Here is a 21,225-nt window from a genome sequence, read left to right as displayed (position 1 = left end):
TTGTTGTTACCCTTTTCTGTGCGACGCCATTCCTCCAAAACCGGGCAGGCGCCTGCCGGGATTGGGGGGTTTTGACCGGGGCTTTGCACACGTAGCAAGCGTCATTGCCTCCCTGCATCCACCGACGCCTGCCACCCACACCGAACTTTGTAACGTATTCAAGCAAATTCCATTCTTGGCTCTCCCACATAACTATCCGACTGTCGAGGAATATCTTTGCCGCCTGGCTTCAGACTCGCCGCGTAAGTTTTTCCCGACTCCAAGGCTTGTTGCCAGCTTTCCCGTCTTTCCTCGCGTGCCCACCCGCCGAGAGCTCCAGCTCAAGAAGCTGGCGGATCGCCCCGCCGAGGTTGCCGGATGCCCTCTCCGAGACACTCCCAACTTCCATCAATCTCCAGGCTTTGCTGACATCCCCTGGCCGTCGCTTCATAGCCGCCACCCGAGCTTTCGAACTACCGCAATCATGTCTTCCCCGCAGGACCGCGTTCAGCACTATGTCGCCCAGCTCGACAAAGAGGTGCGTCCCGGTTAGCCGGATCCGGCTCCCTCCTCCTCGGCCCGGCCTTTATTCTGACTGAACACGGAGTTGCAGCTCTCGAAGTACCCTGTTCTCAACAACCTTGAGAAGCAGACCTCCGTCCCCAAGGCGTATGCTGTGCTTGGCCTCGGGGCGCTCTACTTCTTCCTCATCCTGCTCAACCTCGGCGGTCAGCTCTTGACCAACATTGCGGGTTTCGTTATCCCCGGATACTACTCTCTTGGTGCGCTCTTTACGGCGACCAAGTCGGATGACACGCAGTGGCTGACCGTAAGTCGTCGAGCCGCTCCTCTACGGCCGGGCGCAATGCAATGCTAATGGATGCCATAGTACTGGGTCGTTTTCGCGTTCTTCACGTACGTACGCTCTGCCGCCGGCGCCATGGCGCAAGCTAACCGCATGCTAGTGTTGTCGAGAGCCTCGTTAGCGTCGTCTACTGGTTCCCGTTCTATTATACCTTCAAGTTTGTCTTCCTCTTGTGGCTGTCTCTCCCCGCTTTCCGGTAAGTGGTTCTGCATCCGTTCTCTTCCGCTTGGATAAGCTGACGCCTCTTCAGCGGTGCCGACATTGTCTTCCGCTCTTTCTTGGCCCCGGCCTTTGGCCGCTACTTCCACAAGTCTGGCTCCACTGCCAGCGGCCTGCGCGCGAAGGCCGATGCTGTCCACACCGAGTAATCCATTCTCGGGCGTCCTCCGCTACCGGCATCCCTCGGTCAAACTACAACGTGCACAGGCATCCAATTCGGTCCCGTGAGGACAACAGACGGCCGTAGATCGCACGCGTGATGCTGGTATCCCTTTCGACGTTGGATATGAACGATGATAACGCAGGGGAGCCGTACGGCTGCTATGGAGACAACAGTGCCACAGGATCGACGTGGTTTCCCTTACTCTGAGGTCCCTGGCGGATGTATACTGGTATAGCTTTTCTTTGGGGCTTTTCCTGGGACATGCCGATTTCCTTGTAGTCGGTAGAATGGTGGTTTTCTTACGGGGGTCTCGCCACGGATGTTGGTCGCGATGTTCGGTGGTTGGGAAGGCGGAAGCAGGTACTATGAGTACTATGAGTTTCTCAGTGTGCGATAGTTGCATACCTCGTCGCAGATGTGCAGTGACCAGAAGCTTTCCGTCTGCCGGCATGAGCTTCTTGAGGGATGTGTTCTGAGTATCTTGTATTCCGGAGATCGCGTGTTAGCGACCATTGCCTGCGTGGCTTGAGCTGAGCGGATGGCGCCCTACCCATGCAGGCTTGGCAGGATTTCGAGCCGCCCCACTGGTTATTCTCAAGCAGCCACCAGGGACCAAGACACCCCTTGCTGATCCGGAACACGGCTGCTGCACGATTCGCTGTTGCTTCCGCACCTCGACGCAACAACGTTGGGAAATCCCACCTGCAGCGATTCCTCAAGACCAGGTGTAAACGCAGAGCCCGCCCAGCAACCGGTCGAGTCCTGGAGGATAGAAGGGCGAGTGCGCAAGACCATGGTGCCCTGAGTTTCGGGCGGCCTCCCAGACTGTCAGGGACAGCGACAGGGGCCTTGGCGGCTGAGGCGATCGAGAGGGACAGGACGAGACACAGTCGGAGGAGGAAATCTCGCTCACTTAAGTGCACCCGAAAGTTGTTTGCCCGCGCATCGACGACTGCGATCCAAGCTTCCCCCGCACCGGGCTTCTATCCTCGCGATGCAGCTCAGCCCTTTGCAGTCGCGGCTTGCGGCGTCGCTGGTCGCCTCGTGCCTGCTCCTGCTGCTCTACCTTTTCCTGTTTCCGCCGAACTTCGCGCTTGCGGCCGAGCTCACGCCACCAATCCCCCTCGTTCTCGATCTCGATGGCTTCGACTCATCGAACCCGCCGACGCGCAGCTTAGTCGATCCGACGTACGAGCCCGAGTTCGCTCCCTTCGATCGGAGCATCATCGGCCGAGCGCCAGCAGGCGTGACGTCGCTCACCAACAATGAGCCGATGTCCATGAACGTCGATAATGGCACGACGCAGGTTTTCGTGTTTGCATTGCCTGGGGTATCCGGGCGCGCTGCGGAGAAGGACCGGTTGGAGCTCAGGGACGACCGCAATGCCTCCGAGGGGCGGGACGCTGGCGCTGGCGCTGGCGAGCATCAGGAGGATGAGGAGCGAGACCTAACAAGGCGACAAGCATCGCGAACAGTATACATATCGGCGAACACCTGCCAGCAGCCACAGCCGGTTGATCCATCCAAAACGACGTCCGATCCTCCTCAACTTACTCTTTTCGTCTCGACATCGAAACAAAACCAATCCCCCGGTCCACTCGCAGACCCGGCCTCCCAGAGGGTGATTGCATTCGAAGAGGGTGCCGTAATGTACAGCCTCACTTCGAACAGTGAGGTGTACATCGGTGTTCACGCCCCGAATGTGTCGCAAGAGTTCTCCGGGGTATACAACGTCAGAGTGGCAGGCTCGGTCGACAACTATTACTACAGCTATGATAGCCAAGACAATGCGGACCTGATCTGGGTTGACAGCGATTCGCAAGGCGCGCTGTTGATCACACACGACCTGACCAACAGCTCAGACCCGACTGTGATCGCGCAGATCATGAGCACGGAGCCGTACGTGCTGTTCGCGCACAACACGCAGGATCGCGCCATCAACGGACTCAAATATTCGTTTTGTGGGCTTCAAAACTATGCGCAGATCGCCGCTATCAAGGACGGACGGCGAACGGACCTTGTCAAGACGAGCATGACAAGAAGAGGCCAAGGAAATTTTCCGAAGCAGCAGTTCTTTTTCAGCGGGCTCAACTCGAGCTCCCAGTATATTGGCATCCTAGCGAAGGACGGCAGCGCGTCGACCAAAAGACAGACCACAGCCGCAGGGGGAACCGAAGTCTTCAAACCGACCAACTTCAGCACGAAGTCAGGTGAGACCTCCGCGCCATGCCATTCCGCCCGCTGCTCCGCTTATTACTCACCGTTTTGCCAGACCACGGCAACTGCGCCTTGATCGTTGACCTCGCCTTCTGCGACCAAGTCGCATACTCGGTCCCGAGCAATCCCAGCTTCGGCAACGCGACAAAGCTTGCCAACTTCTATGACACGTTCGCCGCGGGCATGTACAGCAATTTCAATAAGTCGCTCGCCCAGATCCAGTGCGAGGCGCCCTCCAGCCAACGTTACTCGCTCGCGCGCAACTGCACCGACTGCGCCGCCGCGTACAAGGACTGGCTGTGCTCCGTGACCATTCCGCGGTGTGAGGACTTCTCCAACAACGCGAGCTACCTGCAGCCGCGCGCCATCAGCCAGCCCTTCCCCAACGGCCAGATGTTGGATGCCGCCACGCTGGCCAGCCTGCCCAACACCACCAGCTTCAACTCGAGCCGCAACCCGCTCATCGACCAGGTCATCAGCCCCGGGCCATACAGGGAGGTGCTGCCGTGCGACGACCTCTGCTATAAGCTGGTGCAGAACTGCCCGGCGAAACTGGGGTTTGGCTGTCCGCTGCCGAATCAGATTGGGTATCAGGGGAACTATGCGAGGCACGATCCCTCGAGCGGGCTGACGTGTAACTTCCCCGGCTCGGCGCACTTCCCTTCAGCTGGTGCAAAAGCAATCGTGAGCTGGGGGTTGCTTGTTGGGGCGGTAGTTGCGGGGATTTTGGGGTTCTGAGTCAGGGGCAGTTCGGGCTGTTGAGTGTTAATGAAATTTCATGGATAATGGATAGGCGGGCGGCACTTGGGACCGGTTTGGCTGGCGTTGAGGCTGTGGGTCGGGATTCAAAGATACAGTAGATTTCCTAGAGCTTTTAGTTGCGAACTGGGTGTCCAGCGGAGGCGTTACATGTAATGGTATGGGAATGCGGCGGATGTACATACTTTTCCCCGGGCGCACTGATCTCGCGGAGTGTGGGAGGAGTTGTGACCTGAAACCCCCGTTGCTGTGTTTGTACAAATGTAGCACTACATTGAACAGCGTTCAAATCCATGCGCTTAGCGTCGCACATATATCATCCCGATCACGCCGGGACTGGTCAGCTCCGTAGTCCGAGTCCAACGATCTCTCTCCTTCGAGCTGCCCATCCACTCGGTCATCACTCCCTTGCCGCCCGGCGGCTGGTATAACGACACAACTCCAAACCACCAGCCACCTGTTCCTCATCGACGCTACCCCACTCTCCGTTCACCGACCACCCTACTTCCATCGCCACCACGACCACCCGCTCCCCTTCGCCTCCCCCCGACCATCGCCAGCCGCGCTCGCAGCAGCAGCAGCAGCAGCCTCCTCCGCCTCCCTCGCAGCCTGCAAGGCCCGGACTTGCGCCTCAAGCTTGACAATCTCAGCTAGAAATGAACGCCGGCGTAAGCAACGCAACCAGCCAAGCGGATCAATCAATGAAGCGCTGCACTCCCATTCCTCGCTGCTAGCTAGCTTTCTTGCAGCCCGTTCCGTTCGCGATCCAGATCGAAGCTGAGCCTTGGACAGATATTGGTGCTGTTTCACTCACCCTGCCGCTCCTGCTTGATCTCGTCCGCCTCCAGCTTGGACCAGCCAAAGTACACCAGCTGGTACACCAGCACGGCCAGCAGCGCGCACTTGGCGACGGGGCGGGTGAAGGTTTTGTAGAAGGCGCCCTAGAGGCGAGTTGGTAGGCGAGGGTTTGGTTAGTCTGCGCGAGTGAGGAGAAAAGACTTTAGAGTGGAAGGAAAGAGGTTGAGGGGCTCGTTACGGTTGCTGATGGCGGTTGTTGTTGTTGGTGGGAAGAGTATCGTCTGACTTGGGCGAGGGGGATGAAACGACGGGATGGTGCGAGTGAGAGGGACAACGGCCTTGGAAGAGCGGTTCTGAGTGGCCGGGACATGGCGTGTTTGTGAGCGACTTCGGTTTCCGTTTTCTTGCAAAATTTGGGGGTGTAATCCGAAACTAAATCCCCTGATTGTGACGGCCTCTGTGCGTGAAGGCAAGTCAGAACTTCAACAAGAGGCGATGAAGCTGGCTCAACGTCGATGGAACGCGACGCCAAGCTCGACGATCTGCGGCTTCCACTGCACGCTCTGATTGGATTTCAAGGGGCCCGCTCATTCCCCGTGGCACCCTTGCAACGGCGGAATACGCTTGCCGGTAACGTTAGCTTGCCGGTTGCCGCAAAGAGCACGCGACCCACATCAGCTTCAAGGAGTCCAGGGTCCTGCGGGGGGATGGATGACTTTCATTCGCTCGACGCTGGGGCGGAATCTGGCCTTTTGGAAACGGTGGGTCCAGCCAGCCCATCAATCCCCCAACTCGAACGCCGTGCTGGCCTGGACAGAGGCAGAGGATCAAGAACTTGAACTTGAACTTCCAAGTTGGAGCTTGACCTCGCGCAACACAACCGGACTCTTCATTTTTGGCGAAAGTTTGAACGGAAGCGCAGTCAATTCGTCCTCGTCCCCGACCATACGCCGGCCTTTCGGCGTCACAAAGACGGCCTTCACGGTTGACCTCCCTAGCTGCCTCCTGCGAGACCGAGACATTCAGTTCCATCCGTGTCCCTAATACAGCACACAACTGCACAATGGTACGGGTGTCATGGCCGCTCCGTTAGAGAGCACCTGCTAACCTGTTGCGGCAGGCCCAAACACCGCAGCAGAGGAGGGCGAACCTCAAGTTCGCCAAGGAGCAGGAGGCGCGCATGGGCAAGTCGGAGGAGCAGCTCAAGAAGCGGAATAAGACTGTGCCCAAGTCGCCCATCTCCCCCGTCTGGGTCGGTACGAATATATTGCCGCCCCGCCAGTCTCGTGTTATGGGTTCGCTGCTGACCGTGCCGATTCCAGCCCTCCTCGGTTTCGCCGTCATTGGCGGTCTGATCTTCGAAGTCATCTCGCGCATCTTCCTTCGGTGATTTGGTTCTCGGACGCGGAGAAGAAAGTGTTTTGCCTTGAGACACGGTTAAATGGACTGGGAGGATACACAAAAGTATTGCGCTAGGTGTTAGACGCGCCGGCAGGGGACGCGTGGCCTGGGGAAACATCCAGGAGGGAGGAGCCCGTCAGCCGGAGACCGGTGCGGATTCGAAGTCGCTTAATCGCGGTTGAACGCAACATGTATCATTGCATATTTCCAGCTTTGTTTCCAGAATCAAGGGTCGAATTTTGCGCGCGTATACCAGCTCTGTTTTGCCAGAAGACCGCAGAGGGTGGCGGCGATCTGAAGTTGTATCTCAACCTTGTTCGATATCGCCCAGCGGATATACATGTAGCTGCGGGAGCTTGAAAGACACACGAGGTGTTCCCATCACGCGCCGAGTCCTCGGCGCTGGCCGCCACCGCCGAACTTCATCCGGATGCCGGCGTCGAACTGCTTCTCAAGCTCCTGGGAGACCTGGCCAATGTCGAACCGCTTGCGAGAACCCTCCTTGGGTTCGCCACCCGCGGCAGGAGCAGCGGTGCCATGTTTCTTTCCACCTAGCAGCCGCATGAATTTGTCTTGGCGTTTGGCGCCGCCGTCGAGCCCTTGGACATTCCACCGCTCCATGAGGTCGGCGCCGGTTGCGGCAGCGGCAGAGGGTGCTGCCTGCTTCGGGGTCCCCTCCGAGGTCTCCGCAGTTTTGCTCTTCTCAAGCTTGTCCTTCTTGTCCTTTTTATCCTTCTTGTGCTTTTTCTCTTTTTTCTCCGTCTTCGCCTCCTCCAGATCCGCCTTCTCCTCCGCCTTGCCTGGCCTAGCCTGCTCGTTTGTCGAACCAGCAGCAGCCGCGTCGAGCATTTTCAAATTCCCGTCCTCGTCCTGCCTCTTGTGCTTCTTCTTCTTCTTCTTCTCTTCCTTCCCGGGCTTTTCTTCCTCCTGGGGAGAATCTTCAGGTCCCGCTTCCGTTGCCCCAGCCGGTGCACGTTTCTCGGACTCGCTTCCTTTCTTCTTTTCCTTCTTCTTTTTCTTCTTTTTCTCCTTCCTCCTCTCCTCCTTCTCGTCGCCGTCCTTCATCGTCTCATCCGTTGTTGCAGCAACTGCCTGCTCCATGCCGCGCTTGACGGTGGGAACCTGCTCATCCTCCCCCTGGTGCCTCTTTCTCTTCTTGCCCTTCTTATCCTCCTTCTCTTGGTTTTTCACTTCGGGCTCCTTGCTATCCTCGGCCATGGCGTCCTTATGCTTCTTCTTCGGAGGCTCACCTCCCTCAGCTCCGTTCGCCCGGTCGACATTCGTCTCAGCCAAGGATTTAGCGTCAACCGGTGCATCAGCGACTTCCCGCTTCCGCTTGCCGTCTTTCCTCTTCTCCTTCTTGACTTTCTTGTCGTCGATTTTCGGCTGCTCACCGGATTTGACGGCTGCGGGAGCCTCAGTCTCTCGAACACCAGGCTGGCTGGCCTCATCCTTTTTGGACTTCTTCTCCATGTTCACGCCTGTAGCGCCTGCAAGCATAGCAGCCGCTTCTTTTTTGGGTTTCTTTTCCTTCTTCTTGTCCTTTTCCCCCATGTTGGCAGCGGAGCAATGTGGGCGCGATGCGTCGTAAAGTAAGGAGAGTGGCCAAATTCGAATTTTTAGATGCGCTGCTTGGAAGGCTCTCAGCTTGTTCAGCTGGGTTGAGTGCGCGTAGTTTTGCAACCCAGAAATTGAAAATCTGCGCGGGCCATCAAGGTGCATGTGGTGTGCAATGAAAATACGGAATACTGTGTACGGAATAGAGTTGAACGTGAAATGTATGGATGTTCATCCTCTCAACCCTAACCCTTATCGACTCGCCCATTGTGTCCCGTCTTGAGCCGAAGACTGCTATGTAAACAGGAAACTGAGAGAGATAAAACGCGGCCTACGATGGTTGTGCGCTGTTTGCGTACAGTTTAATAGTCTCTCTTGCGGACGGTTCAAGCCTCACAGACCGTCCATAGCTTGAACGAAAGGCAGTCCCGAGATTGGAACCCCTCGTGCTGTTTCGCAAGTATGTATTCCGTAGTCTACATGGGTATCGACACCAACAATGCACATCTCGCTCCCCGTTTTGGCCACGGCGCCTCATTACCTCGTCGGACTAAGCGGCCTGTTGAACCCACCAATACGGTTCATGTACTGGCGGTACACCGTCTTCTTCTCCTTCCTTGCCGCACCCACGTTGTTCCCTAGCACCTTCTTGCCCTTCGTCGATCCGAAGCCTCCAAAGCCCATCATAGCCGCCATATCATCCAGGCCGTCGTCCTCGACCACCACTTCCTCCTCATCTTCATCCATGGGATCTGCGTCGAACCGTCCTCTCGACTGGTGACGGTCCTCATCTTCGTAGTGGCGCTCTTGTTCCTCGCTGTTCTCCCGCGTTGATGTAGGCTGCTGACGTGATTCCGGTCCGTGGCTGCCATCCCGGCCTTTAACCTTGAATGACACGGGCGCTGTCGGGGTGGGGGTATTTGTGCTGCTGGGTTTTGAGCGCGTGGGCAGCTGTGTGAACTCATCACCATTCCTCTCAAACACACGCTTGGGGCTGGCTGAGCGGCGGGGTGACTCTGTCGCCGTACGAGCATCTCTGTCTCTGTCCCTCTCGCGGCTGGGCTTGTCTAGCGCATCGCAAATGTCAGCACTGGAAGCCAATGACAAGAGATCCGGCGGGAATACCTCGCTCCGGTCGCTCCCACTCGTCTCTTATGCTCCTGTCTCCGCGATCCCGTTGAGGCACTGCTCGGTCATCTTCCCGCCGTCGATGGGCCCCATCTCTCTCGCCGCCGCGCCGATCGTAACCCCTGTCGCGCCCGGGAGACCGAGAGCGCCGGCGGTCCCCTCGGTCTCTGGAGCGTGAGCGGTACCGCCGGTGGTCTTTGTCCCTGTCCCTGTCCCTGCCATGGTCGCGGGCCCGGTCATGATGTCTGTCGCTGTCGCCGTCACGGTCCCTGCCGCCTGCGCCTCGTTCTCGATCGCGCCGCCTGTCTCTGTCGCCGATGTAGGATCTATCGCCTCCACGGCGGAAATGACCATCTCGCCGATCGGTCATTGTGGTTGTGGGGAGTCTTGTGGTGGGTATGGGGTTGGGAGGCACAAGAAGCGCGATGTTTAAAGTTCCAAGTCGCGAGGAGTGACGTCTGCAGGGAAACTTCCAGGCGCTGTGCGGCTGAGACAAGGCCCCTGCTTTGCATTTATTGGGCCAGCAGATCCCTGTAACTGTGGGGTTTAGCACCCCTCTTAGTGTACCGTAGGTACTGTACTGGACATCCACCATAGAGGTGCCGGTTTCGATCTGACCCTGCTAGGTGATAGGTGCCCCTAAACACTCCCCAACGTTATTTTAACCAAGCGTGTCGAGGACGCCGGACGGGCATTTCAGGGAAAGTCAGGCGAGGGGCACGAATGAGTCAAATAAGAGAAGCCTATAAATAAATACAGCTTAAACTTCCGTACTGGATGGGGTTGTTTGGGCAACAGACACGGGTGGCATAGTTCGTCGGCATCCATTACCGGGACCATGGGCTGTAACTACTGGGACGTGGGAATCGCATGCCAACATCCTCAAAGTGATATCCCCCTCCATTCACATACTAATATCCTTCTCAGTTCAACATGTGACTTTTTTGTGCACCACAAACGAGACTTGTAAATGCTCCTTAGATCTCATCTTCCTCCTCGTCAAAGTCGTCCTCCCTCCCCATCTCGTACAAGATTCTTCCACCCTCCCCGCCGCCAACCTCCACCTGCGCATCAAAATACGGCAGGACAACCCCCTCCCTATCCTTCCTCTGCTTTTCCGTCAAGCTCAAGTTGAACGTAGCCACCATACCCTCTTCCTCCCCCTCCCCTTCTCCACCCCCCACCGCCTTCCTAAACGCAGGATGATCGTCCATGACAACAACTCCGAGCCCCCTCCCGTCGGTCCTCTGCACAAGCACGAACCGCTCCGCCACCGCCCGCCCGCTCTTCCTGCGCATCTCCATCTCCACCACCAGGCCGTCCTCTTTAAGCCCCATCTCACCGTTTCCATTTCCATTTCCAATTCCATTTCCATTTCCGATCCCACCCCCATTCAGCCCAGCATCAACACCTCCCACCCCGGCCCGCAACCCGACCAGCACCCCCTCCCGGCCCTCGCGCAGCCCCCACTGCGGCTCGGCCAGGCTGCGCTCGCGGGCGCGCCGCGCCGCGACGGCGTGGCCCAGGCTCGAGACGCGGAAGACCGCCGTGGCGAGGTGCGCCAGCAGCGTGAGCGCGTCCGGCAGGTACTCCGCCGCTGCCGCGGCTGCGGCTGTGGCTGCGCGGAGGGAGTCGGGGCCGGTGCCGGGCAGGGCCACTGGCAGGGCGGGGACGTCGGTGTGGTAGACGGCCACGAGGGAGGTGCCGGGCGGCAGGATGGAGGTGAAGAAGGAGGGCAGCAGGTGGGGTGTTTGGCTGGCCAGCGGGTTGAGGGTGTCGATTATGATTAGGGATTCTGTTTTTTATTTGGGTGAGAGGGCAAGGGGGGAAGGGGTTAGTTTTAATCGTGTCATGTTGTGGGTGGTTAGATAGATAGCAAGGCACAGGGGCGAGGACGTACTCTGAGGTGTGGCCAGGGTGTCTTTGCTGGCGCCTCGTGGAGGCGCAACGTGCGCGGCGATTTCTGCTGCGAGCGCCTTAAGAGACTTGCCCCAGGCTTTGATGAAGACGTCTGAGACAGCGGGCTTTTTTATTGTGGCGAAGGAGACGTAAACGATCTTTGCGCGTTCAATCTGCCGGGGGCCGTCAGCACCTGGCAGAACTGGAGCTTCCAGAATGAACGCTTTCTCATTCACTCACTTTGGCTCTTCTCATAAACTCGTTGGTGAGTGGCTGAGCGCCTTGCTCTAAAGTGTCAAGGAGGATATTGAGCGGACTGGCCGCGTCTCGGAGGTTGAGCAGCTTCTCGAAGAGCAGCAGGCTATGAGCCCGTTTGTGAGCCTGAGCACTGGGTGCCATGGTGGTCCAGTGTCTCGAAGAATGAACGAGATGAGAAGTCTTAGATTTTATTATGGCTTTTATTTAATCAGCAGTGATAATAAAGGTGGAGGAGTGCTAGGCTTGGGTACAGAAGGGTAAGGGGGGTTTTGGTGGTTGTGGAGGGATGTGAGGAATGATAGGCTGAGCTGAGGTACTTCGTAACCCGCTGCGTCAAATATGACAGGCCAGGATAGTGTAATTTTCACTACCTTCACCAAGTACACTCTCAATGGACCAACAACTGAACCTGTTGACGGACTAAGCAATCAGCAACAGATTGAAGATGAGACTTGCAAGACGCTGAAGTCTAGGTGCTTCATTTCCTGACTAAATGTATAACTACCTAGGTAGGTTCTCTGGCCTCCGTCGTTGCCTGCATCCCAGAATACAGTGCCCAAAACCCAAATGGCAAGATGAGCACTCTCGCGTTCATGGGTCCAGTTTTGATAACCCAACAGCGCGGACACTGCTCAAGTCACACATCTGCTTTCGCTCGTCTTCTCGAACTCAGCGTTGAATGCAACGCGCCAGGCTCCAGACGGTCTTTTATACCAGCAGCCCCATTTCGGGCTAGCGGAACCTGAGACCGAAGTTCTGGTCAATTAAGTCTTGGTAGAAGATGGCAAAAAGACATGGCTCTGGATACCCACCTGACCTGTCGCAAGGGAAGGCTCCAGTCCATCATCTAGACTTGCGCCGCAGCGGATCTCGGAGACGTGATAGCGCAACACTCAATGGCGCATAAATGGGCCGCTTGGGCTTTGAACTCTCAAAGCTCGATGGCTCGGGGACTGCTGGTTCTTCCGCAGAATGCGCTCTCACCCTTCTGCTTGCCGCCGACTTCCACGCGTCCTATGGTGACTGAGTAGCGATGGCGTGATTCCCGACTTGTTGCGCTTCCGAGCCATTGGGCAGGTTGTTTGTGCCTTGGCTCGGCAAGTTGCTGGGCTGAGCCCCGTTTGGCTCAGGGACAGGGGACTCCGAGACGCCCGGCTTTGAATTAGTTGGATCTCCCTCTGGGGAATGGACCGACTCGCCATGCCCCGGTTCGTTGTCTTGAGGCAGCTCGACGTTCCAGTCCGTTTCAAACTTCATCCGAAGAAACGCGTCATGATCGCCGCGCTTGTGCTTCTCGTGGGCGGTCCAGGCCTGGCGCAGCCACTCCTCATCATGGCGGCCAAGCTTGATGTTTTCGCAATAGGCGGCACAATCGTGCCTGAAGTTGTCATCGTTGCGGAGGGAAGCCGTGTTGGGGCGGGCGTTGGGGGTGCCCGCATCCAGAATATGCGTCTCGTCTGGGAACTTGGCGAGTACGGACTGCTTCTCTTCTTGGGTTAAAACATCCCAAGCTCCCGGGAGAAGCAAGATCGCCTGCGGAACCCCATCAGACACTACGAACTGAGCGGGAGAGTGGGGGCAAGTATTCGTACTCTAAGGTCAGCTCGCGCGAGGGGCGATTTTTCATTCGTATAGACGAACGGGGCTTCCCACTTTTTTTCTTTCGCAGACTTTCTGATCGCAGCCAGTGGTCGCCGGAGCTTTTTTGCAGGACCAGAGAGGGATATGGTTCTTTTGCGCTTCTCGGCGCTGGACTGGCGGCTGCCATCCCTATCGCGTCCAATGTCACTGGCGGTCGCTTCGGCATTTGCCTCCTGAAGACCACCTAAGTCGGGTGCGCCTTGCGTGTCGGCAGCTGGACTGCCAGTCGCAACCTCGATCACGCTCTCGGGAGGCGAGGAGAGAGGGCTCGAGGACCCGCCCGGCATGGCGTACCTGGTGGTCTGGTTGCCGCTGGGTCAATCAGCTTAGAAATGACAGTAAAAAGTGGAAGGCCAGGCGATGAGAAAAGGCCCCTCGCACTCGTGATTGCTGCGAAACTAAGGCCAACAATGCAGCGGCCCGGCCAGTGCCGGATTTTATGAATGCGCAGCAGCTCGGGTGGGATGGTTGCTTGAGGAATACTGCCTCTGCCGCAGTTTCGACGGGGTATATTACTTATTTCCACTGAATAGGACCGGAATGGTAGTAATGGGCAAAAAGGAAGCATCAAGGAGCTGAAGGGACCCTCAATTACAAGGCTGAGGCCGTGATGAGGTCAAGAGCTGTGACCGGTGTACTGTGTAAGTTGCGCCTAGCACCGTCCTGGCAGCAGCAGCGCGATTGGCCAGCCTTGTTGTGCTGGACCCACTGGAGCAGGGAGAGCTTTCAGGACTGTCCGGGGGAGCCCCCTGGCCAAGCTTTCCAGCCAAGTGGTAACAACCAGAGGATCTCCTTCCGGAGTCAATTCCTCCGGAATATGAATTGCTTCACTGTAGTGTAGGGGTCCTTTGCTGTCACAAGTTCAATTTGAAATTGATTTGCTCGCTGCACTCTTGGAAAGGAATTTGTATTCCTAATTCCTAGGCTCTCACGTTTCGGCTGGCTGTGGGGACCTTGCTTGTGACGTCCACTTTCCAGGTTGTTTGGCCTGACAAGCCACGTTTCTGCGCTGTTGACGACAGCCAGGAGCTTCCAGCTGACAGCGCGTCTTTCGCAAGCATCGCAACACTGCGAAAGACAATCAGCTCCCGGACCCGCCCACGATGATCCGCTCAACACAGATTGCGAGGCTAGATGGTGCGCCCATTCCCCGTTCCCTTTTCCCGTTTCCCACCAGAGCTCCCCGCTGACCGCTGCCATCAGGCCTCATGCTCTGCGCCTCAGTAGACGACTCCGAGACCGAACGGACGCTCTCCGAAGTAAAATCCCAAGTGAAGCTCGTGCTGCGGCGGCTCAGCCGGACGTCGGAGCCGCAGGCGTCGATCGAGAGCGGCGCGTACACGCTGCACTACCTGATCTCGGCCGACATCGTGTACGTGGCCATCACGGACCGGGCGTACCCGCGCAAGCTGGCCTTCACGTACCTGTCGGACCTGGCCGCCGAGTTCTCGACGACCTACCCGGCGCAGCAGCTGCTGAGCCCCGTGCTGCGGCCCTACGCCTTCATGGAGTTCGACACCTTCATCAGCCGCACCAAGGCGACCTACAGCGACGCGCGGGCGACCATGAACCTGGACAAGCTGAACGACGAGCTGAGGGACGTGACCAAGGTCATGACCAAGAACATCGAGGATCTGCTGTACCGCGGGGACAGTCTGGAGCGCATGGGCGAGCTGAGCAGCAGGTTGCGCGACGACAGCAAAAAGTACAGGAAGGCGGCCGTCAAGATCAACTGGGATTTGTTAATGAAGCAGTATGGCCCGTTTGGGGTGCTTGGGTTGATCATACTGGTGTTCCTGTTGTGGAGGTTTTTTTGACCGCTTGGCATCGAAGACATGGGGCGAGGACTATTTGCTTGGTTTTCGGGCTCGGCATCGGAGTTTGGGAGGGGTATGGGGACCAGCGGCCGGTTTGCGCCGTTGCTTGTGTATGTTCTCCCTTGTTTGGTGTTGATGTATTTGATATTAGACGGTATCCATACACAGGAGCATGCAAACGCGGCACATATCAAGTCCCTGGAGAGAACGAGAACCTGTTCCCGAGTCAGGCAGCCATAACACCGGCCAGCCGCAATGATACCGCTGCATTCAATTATGCTGAGCAAAACCATGCCGAGCCTAGCCTTTGCAAGGTTATCTCATCCCCGAACGCCACGCTGTCATCCCTTAGCCTATCCCGCCAGAAGCCAAACCAAACACCCGACGCCCTTACATAACCCTGCAGCTGGACGCCGCAGACGGGAGCGCAGAAGCTAATGCTGATATCGGCGGTATAGGCAGCGCCGTGTGGTACCACTCGAGATGTTCCCGAAACTTCTCCAGATCCGGGAATCCCCTCTCATCCTGGACATATCTCAGCTCCGAGCTGTCCTCGCCCTCGTCGACGTATGTGTCTTCCTCGCAATACGGACACAGCAAGCCGGCCTGCCAGTCTCCCGGCTCGGGCGGCATGTGGTTCGCTATCGCCAGCGGCGCAAACACGATCGTCTTCTCCTCCCCCGTCGCGGCGCTCACCCCCTTGGCCTGCCAATGCGGGTACCCCGTCACCGCCGTCGGCGGCAGCGGTGTCCTCTCCGACGGCATGCTCTCGAGGTCCGGCCACACGATATGCCCCTCGCAGAAGTCGCACACAAACGCCGCGTCATGCGTTGCCCCCAGCCGCAGGAACCGCCCCACCGCGTTGCAGCTCGGCACCAATTCCTCCAGGCTGCCCCTCCTCCCACTGGCGCTCGTCCTCCCAGGCTCCGAATCCAGCGAATCCCCCGCGGCGCGCCCAGCAACAGCAACAGCCTCCTCCTCATCCTCCTCCTCCTCCCTACCCCGTTGCCGCTGCCGCTGCCGCTGCTGCGCCTGCCACGGCGGTATCCCGTCCCTATCCCGGCGGCTGCGGCGCCCGCGCTCTGCCTCGATGCGGGCCTGCTGGCGGTGGACGAGGACGGCGCCGAGGCAGCGCTCGCCGCCGGCGGCGTCCAGCTGCGCGGCGGCGAAGATGCGGCGGGCGGCGCGGCACTGCGCGCGGTGCAGCTCGCGGCGCAGCTGCGCCGTCTCGCGCGCCCACGCCGGGTTGATGGGCCCGCCCTGGCGCGCCCAGTCCCGGAAGTTCTGGGTGTGGAACTCGAATTTGGTGAGGAGGACGAGCAGCTCGTGGAGGGATTCGGCTTTGTTAAGGGGTTAGTTGGTGTTTGACTTTGTTTTTTTGTTCTGGTGTTGCAAGAGCTGGGGTGGCGAGGAGTAAGAGGGTCAAGGGGGTTGTGTTGTTGCTAGGCGCTGTTGAGAGGAACAAAGAGAGCCAACTCACGGGTTCGGTCGTTTTCGTAATAGAACTGCCCTCGCACTAGGGGCGCCATCTCCTGGAAATCCTTCTTGGCCTCGTCCAGCGCTTGCTCGAGAGCCCGGGTCTGCTCGAACTCGTCCGGGCCCCAATGCCGCTTGTCGGCGAACATGAGGATGCGGAGCGCATCGGTCATGCATGTTGCGATGGAGGCGAGCAGCGTGCCCACGGTCTGGCGCTCGCGGCTGCTGTCGATGCCGCTGCTGGCGCTGCCGAGACTGCCCTTCCGGCTTTCGCGGCCGGCGCCGCTGCTCATTGCTCCCTCTTCCGCACTGTCTTGTCTTCCGGGCGAGTTCTTTGGTTTGGGTTAGGTTCCAGGTTGCGTTGACTCCAGCCTTCTGGGCCGAGCAGTGTTGCGCAAGGCAAGGAATCCCTGCAGTTGGCTTGGTGGAGGGAAGGGTGGTGACGGAATATTAGAAGCGGGCAGTGACCACTCCCACCTAAATCCTTATTCGTTCCTCGCTCCAAATTGCCACAGGAGAAATGCGTTGTTTTGTTGGCAGGTCGAACTCCAGGGCAGAGGTCGACGAGTTAATGGGGCCTAACACGATGGTCTTCAAGGATTCTGGCGGGGCCCCGGACATGGGAGGGAATTAGCGTTAGCGTTACGCAGCTTCGGCGGCCTCGGGACGCAAAGATGACCTGAGTGTTGGGCAACCTAAACGTCGATGAGCCGTCCATCAGCATTAGGTATCCCGATGGGTGCGTCACCCAGTGGGAAGCTCTTCGGCCAAGCTTAATTCGAGCCTCTTGCCCAATGTAAGCCGTGGTTAGAAAGGCAGGCGACGTTTCCGTCGTGCCGGGATTTTGAATGAGCTTGAGTGTTTTCTACGGGCAGCCCCAGTTGGTACTGTACACCGTCTAAGTGCTTCCGTACAGCACATAAGTCCTACCTGCCCTTGTCGGACGACGACTTAAGGGGAGAACGAAGGTGACGTTACAAACAGTCAACGTTTGTTATTGGCCGGCCCTTTGTTGGCCCCAGGGGTTGTCGATCGCCAGCCAACGGCCACAGACAAGCCAAAGCGTGGTCGATACACGGGTTTGTTCAGTTAAGCCGGTACGCAGTGTACGAGTTTGTGACAAACACACGAAAAGCGAATTACTATTGGAAGTTATGCGCAGGAAGCACCGCGCATTGCCCAATGGCATTCGTCCAAACGGTTTTCTCCACGCTGGGCCCCCCACTGTGCCGCTCAGCCCTACCGGCCCCGGCCCCGCCCCGGCCGGATGGAGGTTGAGATTGAGACTGCAAGGGCCCCAGCGGTTCGATGGTCGTTCAGCTCGGCCATGCGATCCGCGCCTCGACCAAGTGGCATCCGCAAGGCGCATATCTCACGGGGTTCACCATCCTCTTCTTCTGCTTTTCCCCTCTTCCACTCAATCTGTCTCTACAGTTAGGCATAGGCTGGCAACGCGGCAGCCGACGGAGTCAAATATGACAGTTCTATAGGCTGGGTACCTCTATCAGGACTTATGCAAATCCAGCATCGGTGTCGTCCTCTCCAATCAGCCCTACATGCGAAATTACTTCCGCTTGGTCGTCTTGACCGCCTTGGAAGCGTCCGCCCCCGTGGCCTTGGCAGTGCTCTCCTCAACGGCAGCAGGAGAGCTCTTCTCCGTCGCCTTCTTCTCCTCCACCTCGTCTTCGCCGCTCTGTCCGAACTCGTTGACGCGGGTGTAGTCGACCTTGTACACCCAGCGCTGGTACAGATAGATGAAGAAAATGATGTCGTCTCTGAACGTTGCCAGGCGGTGCAGGAAGGGCATCTTGATGGTGAAGGCGAACAGGTCGTCGATGAAGGTGTTGAGGAACTTGTACATCATGGCCTTGGCCGGCATGTGCGCCACGCTCTTGAGCCGGTAGTTGATGTACAGCGACGGCACCATCATGAGGAAGCCGTACGCGTAGACGGACCCGACCAGCGTCGTGATGATGTACGAATACCACGACTTGTGCGTCTCGTAGAGCAGCGAATAGATGGCGTACGCGATGAGCAGCGGGATGCCGGCCAGGTACATGTACTTGAAGGCAATCTCGTCGTACTCCTTGGTCTTCTCCTCGGTCTCGCTGAGCTTGTGCTTGTCCTCAAAGGATATCCGGTACGGTAGCAGGGAGCCCGGCGCTGGGCGCAGCCGCACATTGACCACTGTGGTGACCTTCCAGAGCTCGATGACGATGCCGACGGCCTGGGTGCCCAGAATCATCCAGCTGGTGTTCTGAGACTGGTCGACCAGGTAGAGAAAGATGACTGTCTGCATGAAGACGTTGGCGAGGATCGACCGTAGCGAGATGCCGACATTGTCCTTCTTCTTGCGGTAGTGTGCAATGTCGGACCCAAACGCCAGCGTCTCGAGGATCATGTGGGCGATACTGACGGCAATTGTCACGCCGAGCAGGATCGGGTTCGTGTCCAGGAAGATTTCCTTGATCATCTCAATCTCGCTTCCGTCGCCGCCACCGGGCAGCGCGTTTCCGTAGGCGGCCTGCCGAGCAGCCTCCCTCCCGTTCATCTCGATCGACGCCATGGTCTTGAACTTCCAGTCGGCCAGGTTGTTGAGATCGACGCGGATAGGCATGCTCTTGACGGTTTCGTTGAGCAGCGTCATATGGGACTTGAGCTGCCAAAAGGTGTTGACGAAGAGGATCGGGTAGTACCACGAGTTCTGTCCCGTTCCGTCACGCGCGCCGGTGGCTTCGACGGCCAAGAACTGGCGAACTGCCGGGGGTATCTGCGCGGTGGAGATAACGCCGGAATTCGGGATGAAGGACAGCGACACGTTCGGGTGGTAGTAGTTCCCAAACACGGGCCCGACCTGCTCGGGCTCTTCATCCACAGTTGCCTCGGCAGACTCGCCGGCGTCGCTCAGCAGATTCCTCGTCTTCGCCTCCTTCTTCTTGGGGATGTACTGCGTAAGAGGGTAAGCGAAGTGGTACGCCGAGCCGGTATCGTAGCCTGGTAGAGTGGGATCCAATTTGGCACCAGAGAGCCCGACATAGAAATGTCCCCAGAGCGTGCCATTGTGCTGGACGGCCGTCGGAATGTGGATGGTGCCCTCCGACGTGCGCTTGTCTGTCCAGTTGCCGATCCGAAACTGCTTCTCATGGAGCACGACGGCGTCTTTGGGATAATCCTTCAGTGGAGTGAGGACGACCGATGGCGAAACGGTGACGATGATGTCCACCGCGCTGTTGTCGGGCCAGATGGGCGCCAGAAGCTGCGGTACAGGGTTGTAGACGGCACCTTCGTTCAACTGCGCCGGGCGTTCGGAGAAGGGCGGAATCTGGCTGGAGGCGTCACGGGCCGTCGCGGTTTTGGGGGCGCCGGCGAACTGCTTCATGACAAACTGCATGGCCATGTACATGGCAACGCACTGGAGTACCGTTGCAAAGAAGGATTGCTACGCCGGAGTTAGCTATCCCCTCCGAACGGCAGTATCTGGGGACCGGACGCTGGGGTCTCGACGCACCCCTTTCGCCTCATCCCGCGCGGGCTGGCCACGCGCTTCCACGTTCGCCTCGGGCATTTTGACAGCGGGCAAGATGAACTGCTCTTAGTTGTACGGTGAAGTTCCGCAGGGGTCCCGTTACCCTAAAACAGGCTGAGGGGCGAAGGCTGCTCAGTCGATGCAGTTCAGTGCATGTCGCAGGACAAGAGCCGTCGGCCGGATCGCAAAGCTGTTGGAGTTTGGTAACTCAGGTAGTGTCTGTTGACCCCCACTGGCCACGTGGGGCGCTGTAACATCCCAGCACGCCATCGAACAGGTCTTATGTTTTAACTATACGCACAAGTGTACTCCGTAGGCCGTGTAATGATGTAATCCGTATGGTAATTATTCCATACTGTTCATTAGGAACACTGCTCCTGCGACATTTTACAGGACAGCGTGCCCAGCAGGGATTGCCCAGCGTGTGCACAGCGAAAGAAAAAGGCCTGTGCTGGGCGCCTGCAGCAGTGTTCCGTACAAAGGACAAGAACCTGGAAGTTCCATGTTGTCTAACTGGGATAAGTCATGTGCAAGAGTGTGCTCTGGAAGTCTTCAGGGTTCGTCTACTTAGCACCACGTTAAACAATGGGGCCCTCTCTCAACACACCATGTCGCTCGCTTTCGGCCGACAACTTCATCTCCAGGGAACTTGCGGGCCATGTTTTCCATATCAGCCCGGATCTTGTTCTGAAGTGTCGTCCCCAGTTTGACAATGCCTTACCCGAGCAGGTGGAAGAGATGGAAAAGAGCAGCATTAGAATCGAGGCCGAGAAGGCGGTATAAAACGTCTCGATGGAGAACCAGCACCCTAATATCGTGCGGTGCATCCTCCATACCCTGAAGGGCATCTTTCTACACCAAATGAAGTCTACACTTCAAGGACGGCTAGAGTCTCAGACCGCACCCATTCCGGCCATTGCCCAGGAACGCTGGGTTCACTGGCCCTGGCCTGACGTCGCTCCCCCAGCTCGCATCCAGAAGCTGATCAGGGGTGAGCTCCCGTCGACCTCGGCGGATCAGCTGTTTGGCGGGATGACGACGAGGTGCTGGCATGGCGAGTATGCCTCCGTGGCGGATGTCCAGCAGGATGTCCTGTCCCGGCTTGGACGGAGCGTTGCGGAGGAGGGCTGTGAGAAAAACCGGGGTTGAGGAAATGGCTGCGCATTATCCGCTGTTGAGAGCGGAGTGCGAGGAGTTCCTGGCAAAGCAGAAAGCTCTTGAGTGACTTAAACCGCAGCGGGGACAAGCCGTTGATGTTCTTGGAGTGGACAGGGGGTACGTGGAATTTAGTCACGTGGAGATTAGATTAGATTACGAGCTTGGGCTATACCCGCGATTAGCCGAGTTTGTTCAATCGCGCGGGGCAAGCTGCCTTTCCGGAAGTACAACGCACATGACAACGCACATTGCACTCGTGGCCCCGAGGATCTTCCTGCCTCCTCCGTCATCAAGCGTACTTCATCTTTACACACCTGCGCACTTCCGCATCGATTGGCCAACGTTCTAATATGTTGTTACTAGT

The 21,225-nt window shown here is 57.8% G+C and overlaps 12 protein-coding genes across 12 annotated transcripts; 5 read left to right on the top strand and 7 right to left on the bottom strand.

Annotated features, from left to right (window-relative positions):
- Positions 1 to 176: 176 nt before the first annotated feature.
- Positions 177 to 1,654, top strand: THITE_2062142 (uncharacterized protein). Its single transcript, XM_003649133.1, has 6 exons — positions 177 to 242; positions 433 to 517; positions 593 to 808; positions 869 to 894; positions 945 to 1,040; positions 1,095 to 1,654. Exons 2-6 carry the CDS (start codon positions 464 to 466, stop codon positions 1,210 to 1,212), a joined length of 510 nt encoding a protein of 169 aa, XP_003649181.1. The 5' UTR covers positions 177 to 242; positions 433 to 463; the 3' UTR covers positions 1,213 to 1,654.
- A 295-nt stretch (positions 1,655 to 1,949) lies between these two features.
- Positions 1,950 to 4,249, top strand: THITE_2107548 (uncharacterized protein). The gene is made up of 2 exons (XM_003649132.1): positions 1,950 to 3,436; positions 3,499 to 4,249. Exons 1-2 carry the CDS (start codon positions 2,221 to 2,223, stop codon positions 4,179 to 4,181), a joined length of 1,899 nt encoding a protein of 632 aa, XP_003649180.1. The 5' UTR covers positions 1,950 to 2,220; the 3' UTR covers positions 4,182 to 4,249.
- Positions 4,250 to 4,609: 360 nt separating this feature from the next.
- On the bottom strand, positions 4,610 to 5,582 carry THITE_2107547 (uncharacterized protein). Its single transcript, XM_003649131.1, has 3 exons — positions 5,239 to 5,582; positions 5,017 to 5,143; positions 4,610 to 4,852 (listed from the first exon to the last, which is right to left on the bottom strand). Exons 1-3 carry the CDS (start codon positions 5,368 to 5,370, stop codon positions 4,704 to 4,706), a joined length of 408 nt encoding a protein of 135 aa, XP_003649179.1. The 5' UTR covers positions 5,371 to 5,582; the 3' UTR covers positions 4,610 to 4,703.
- A 129-nt stretch (positions 5,583 to 5,711) lies between these two features.
- On the top strand, positions 5,712 to 6,484 carry THITE_2107546 (uncharacterized protein). The gene is made up of 3 exons (XM_003649130.1): positions 5,712 to 6,066; positions 6,121 to 6,256; positions 6,323 to 6,484. The coding sequence occupies exons 1-3, from the start codon at positions 6,064 to 6,066 to the stop codon at positions 6,388 to 6,390; spliced, it is 207 nt and encodes a 68-aa protein (XP_003649178.1). The 5' UTR covers positions 5,712 to 6,063; the 3' UTR covers positions 6,391 to 6,484.
- Positions 6,485 to 6,651: 167 nt separating this feature from the next.
- THITE_2107543 (uncharacterized protein) lies at positions 6,652 to 8,290 on the bottom strand. The gene has a single exon (XM_003649129.1). It carries the CDS (start codon positions 7,953 to 7,955, stop codon positions 6,783 to 6,785), a length of 1,173 nt encoding a protein of 390 aa, XP_003649177.1. The 5' UTR covers positions 7,956 to 8,290; the 3' UTR covers positions 6,652 to 6,782.
- THITE_2107542 (uncharacterized protein) lies at positions 8,247 to 9,563 on the bottom strand. The gene is made up of 2 exons (XM_003649128.1): positions 9,084 to 9,563; positions 8,247 to 9,025 (listed from the first exon to the last, which is right to left on the bottom strand). Exons 1-2 carry the CDS (start codon positions 9,454 to 9,456, stop codon positions 8,496 to 8,498), a joined length of 903 nt encoding a protein of 300 aa, XP_003649176.1. The 5' UTR covers positions 9,457 to 9,563; the 3' UTR covers positions 8,247 to 8,495.
- Positions 9,564 to 10,063: 500 nt separating this feature from the next.
- THITE_120736 (uncharacterized protein) lies at positions 10,064 to 11,384 on the bottom strand (the record flags this gene model as incomplete). The annotated part of the gene is made up of 4 exons (XM_003649127.1): positions 10,064 to 10,410; positions 10,498 to 10,881; positions 10,987 to 11,158; positions 11,226 to 11,384. The coding sequence occupies 4 exons, from the start codon at positions 11,382 to 11,384 to the stop codon at positions 10,064 to 10,066; spliced, it is 1,062 nt and encodes a 353-aa protein (XP_003649175.1).
- Positions 11,385 to 11,988: 604 nt separating this feature from the next.
- Positions 11,989 to 13,517, bottom strand: THITE_2107538 (uncharacterized protein). The gene is made up of 2 exons (XM_003649126.1): positions 12,836 to 13,517; positions 11,989 to 12,776 (listed from the first exon to the last, which is right to left on the bottom strand). Exons 1-2 carry the CDS (start codon positions 13,169 to 13,171, stop codon positions 12,258 to 12,260), a joined length of 855 nt encoding a protein of 284 aa, XP_003649174.1. The 5' UTR covers positions 13,172 to 13,517; the 3' UTR covers positions 11,989 to 12,257.
- A 135-nt stretch (positions 13,518 to 13,652) lies between these two features.
- THITE_2107535 (uncharacterized protein) lies at positions 13,653 to 14,943 on the top strand. Its single transcript, XM_003649125.1, has one exon. It carries the CDS (start codon positions 14,093 to 14,095, stop codon positions 14,699 to 14,701), a length of 609 nt encoding a protein of 202 aa, XP_003649173.1. The 5' UTR covers positions 13,653 to 14,092; the 3' UTR covers positions 14,702 to 14,943.
- Positions 14,897 to 16,607, bottom strand: THITE_2107532 (uncharacterized protein). Its single transcript, XM_003649124.1, has 2 exons — positions 16,182 to 16,607; positions 14,897 to 16,041 (listed from the first exon to the last, which is right to left on the bottom strand). Exons 1-2 carry the CDS (start codon positions 16,468 to 16,470, stop codon positions 15,092 to 15,094), a joined length of 1,239 nt encoding a protein of 412 aa, XP_003649172.1. The 5' UTR covers positions 16,471 to 16,607; the 3' UTR covers positions 14,897 to 15,091.
- Positions 16,608 to 17,704: 1,097 nt separating this feature from the next.
- Positions 17,705 to 19,714, bottom strand: THITE_2107530 (uncharacterized protein). The gene has a single exon (XM_003649123.1). It carries the CDS (start codon positions 19,578 to 19,580, stop codon positions 17,742 to 17,744), a length of 1,839 nt encoding a protein of 612 aa, XP_003649171.1. The 5' UTR covers positions 19,581 to 19,714; the 3' UTR covers positions 17,705 to 17,741.
- A 626-nt stretch (positions 19,715 to 20,340) lies between these two features.
- THITE_2107527 (uncharacterized protein) lies at positions 20,341 to 20,929 on the top strand. The gene has a single exon (XM_003649122.1). The coding sequence runs from the start codon at positions 20,496 to 20,498 to the stop codon at positions 20,850 to 20,852; it is 357 nt and encodes a 118-aa protein (XP_003649170.1). The 5' UTR covers positions 20,341 to 20,495; the 3' UTR covers positions 20,853 to 20,929.
- Positions 20,930 to 21,225: the final 296 nt, after the last annotated feature.

Source organism: Thermothielavioides terrestris, chromosome 1 (genome assembly GCF_000226115.1).
Source record: "Thermothielavioides terrestris NRRL 8126 chromosome 1, complete sequence".
NCBI lineage: Eukaryota > Fungi > Ascomycota > Sordariomycetes > Sordariales > Chaetomiaceae > Thermothielavioides > Thermothielavioides terrestris.
This window is presented reverse-complemented; position numbering and strand designations above follow the sequence as displayed.

Excerpts from the sequence above, each read along its gene's own strand:
- THITE_2107547 (XM_003649131.1), bottom strand. The coding sequence starts at position 5,370 with ATGTCCCGGCCACTCAGAACCGCTCTTCCAAGGCCGTTGTCCCTCTCA. Across the intron at positions 5,144-5,238 it reads AACAACCGCCATCAGCAACC|GGCGCCTTCTACAAAACCTT; the intron begins GTAACGAGCCCC and ends ACTCGCCTCTAG. Across the intron at positions 4,853-5,016 it reads GATCAAGCAGGAGCGGCAGG|CTGAGATTGTCAAGCTTGAG; the intron begins GTGAGTGAAACA and ends GTTCATTTCTAG.
- THITE_2107530 (XM_003649123.1), bottom strand. The coding sequence starts at position 19,580 with ATGTACATGGCCATGCAGTTTGTCATGAAGCAGTTCGCCGGCGCCCCC.
- THITE_2107546 (XM_003649130.1), top strand. Across the intron at positions 6,257-6,322 it reads CATCTCCCCCGTCTGGGTCG|CCCTCCTCGGTTTCGCCGTC; the intron begins GTACGAATATAT and ends TGCCGATTCCAG.
- THITE_2107538 (XM_003649126.1), bottom strand. The coding sequence starts at position 13,171 with ATGCCGGGCGGGTCCTCGAGCCCTCTCTCCTCGCCTCCCGAGAGCGTG. Across the intron at positions 12,777-12,835 it reads TCGCGCGAGCTGACCTTAGA|GCGATCTTGCTTCTCCCGGG; the intron begins GTACGAATACTT and ends GGGGTTCCGCAG.
- THITE_2107527 (XM_003649122.1), top strand. The coding sequence starts at position 20,496 with ATGGAGAACCAGCACCCTAATATCGTGCGGTGCATCCTCCATACCCTG.
- THITE_2107532 (XM_003649124.1), bottom strand. The coding sequence starts at position 16,470 with ATGAGCAGCGGCGCCGGCCGCGAAAGCCGGAAGGGCAGTCTCGGCAGC. Across the intron at positions 16,042-16,181 it reads TTACGAAAACGACCGAACCC|CCGAATCCCTCCACGAGCTG; the intron begins GTGAGTTGGCTC and ends CCCTTAACAAAG.
- THITE_2107543 (XM_003649129.1), bottom strand. The coding sequence starts at position 7,955 with ATGGGGGAAAAGGACAAGAAGAAGGAAAAGAAACCCAAAAAAGAAGCG.
- THITE_2107542 (XM_003649128.1), bottom strand. The coding sequence starts at position 9,456 with ATGACCGATCGGCGAGATGGTCATTTCCGCCGTGGAGGCGATAGATCC. Across the intron at positions 9,026-9,083 it reads GTGGGAGCGACCGGAGCGAG|ACAAGCCCAGCCGCGAGAGG; the intron begins GTATTCCCGCCG and ends GCGATGCGCTAG.
- THITE_2107548 (XM_003649132.1), top strand. The coding sequence starts at position 2,221 with ATGCAGCTCAGCCCTTTGCAGTCGCGGCTTGCGGCGTCGCTGGTCGCC. Across the intron at positions 3,437-3,498 it reads CAACTTCAGCACGAAGTCAG|ACCACGGCAACTGCGCCTTG; the intron begins GTGAGACCTCCG and ends CCGTTTTGCCAG.
- THITE_2062142 (XM_003649133.1), top strand. The coding sequence starts at position 464 with ATGTCTTCCCCGCAGGACCGCGTTCAGCACTATGTCGCCCAGCTCGAC. Across the intron at positions 518-592 it reads TCGCCCAGCTCGACAAAGAG|CTCTCGAAGTACCCTGTTCT; the intron begins GTGCGTCCCGGT and ends ACGGAGTTGCAG. Across the intron at positions 895-944 it reads GTCGTTTTCGCGTTCTTCAC|TGTTGTCGAGAGCCTCGTTA; the intron begins GTACGTACGCTC and ends ACCGCATGCTAG.
- THITE_2107535 (XM_003649125.1), top strand. The coding sequence starts at position 14,093 with ATGCTCTGCGCCTCAGTAGACGACTCCGAGACCGAACGGACGCTCTCC.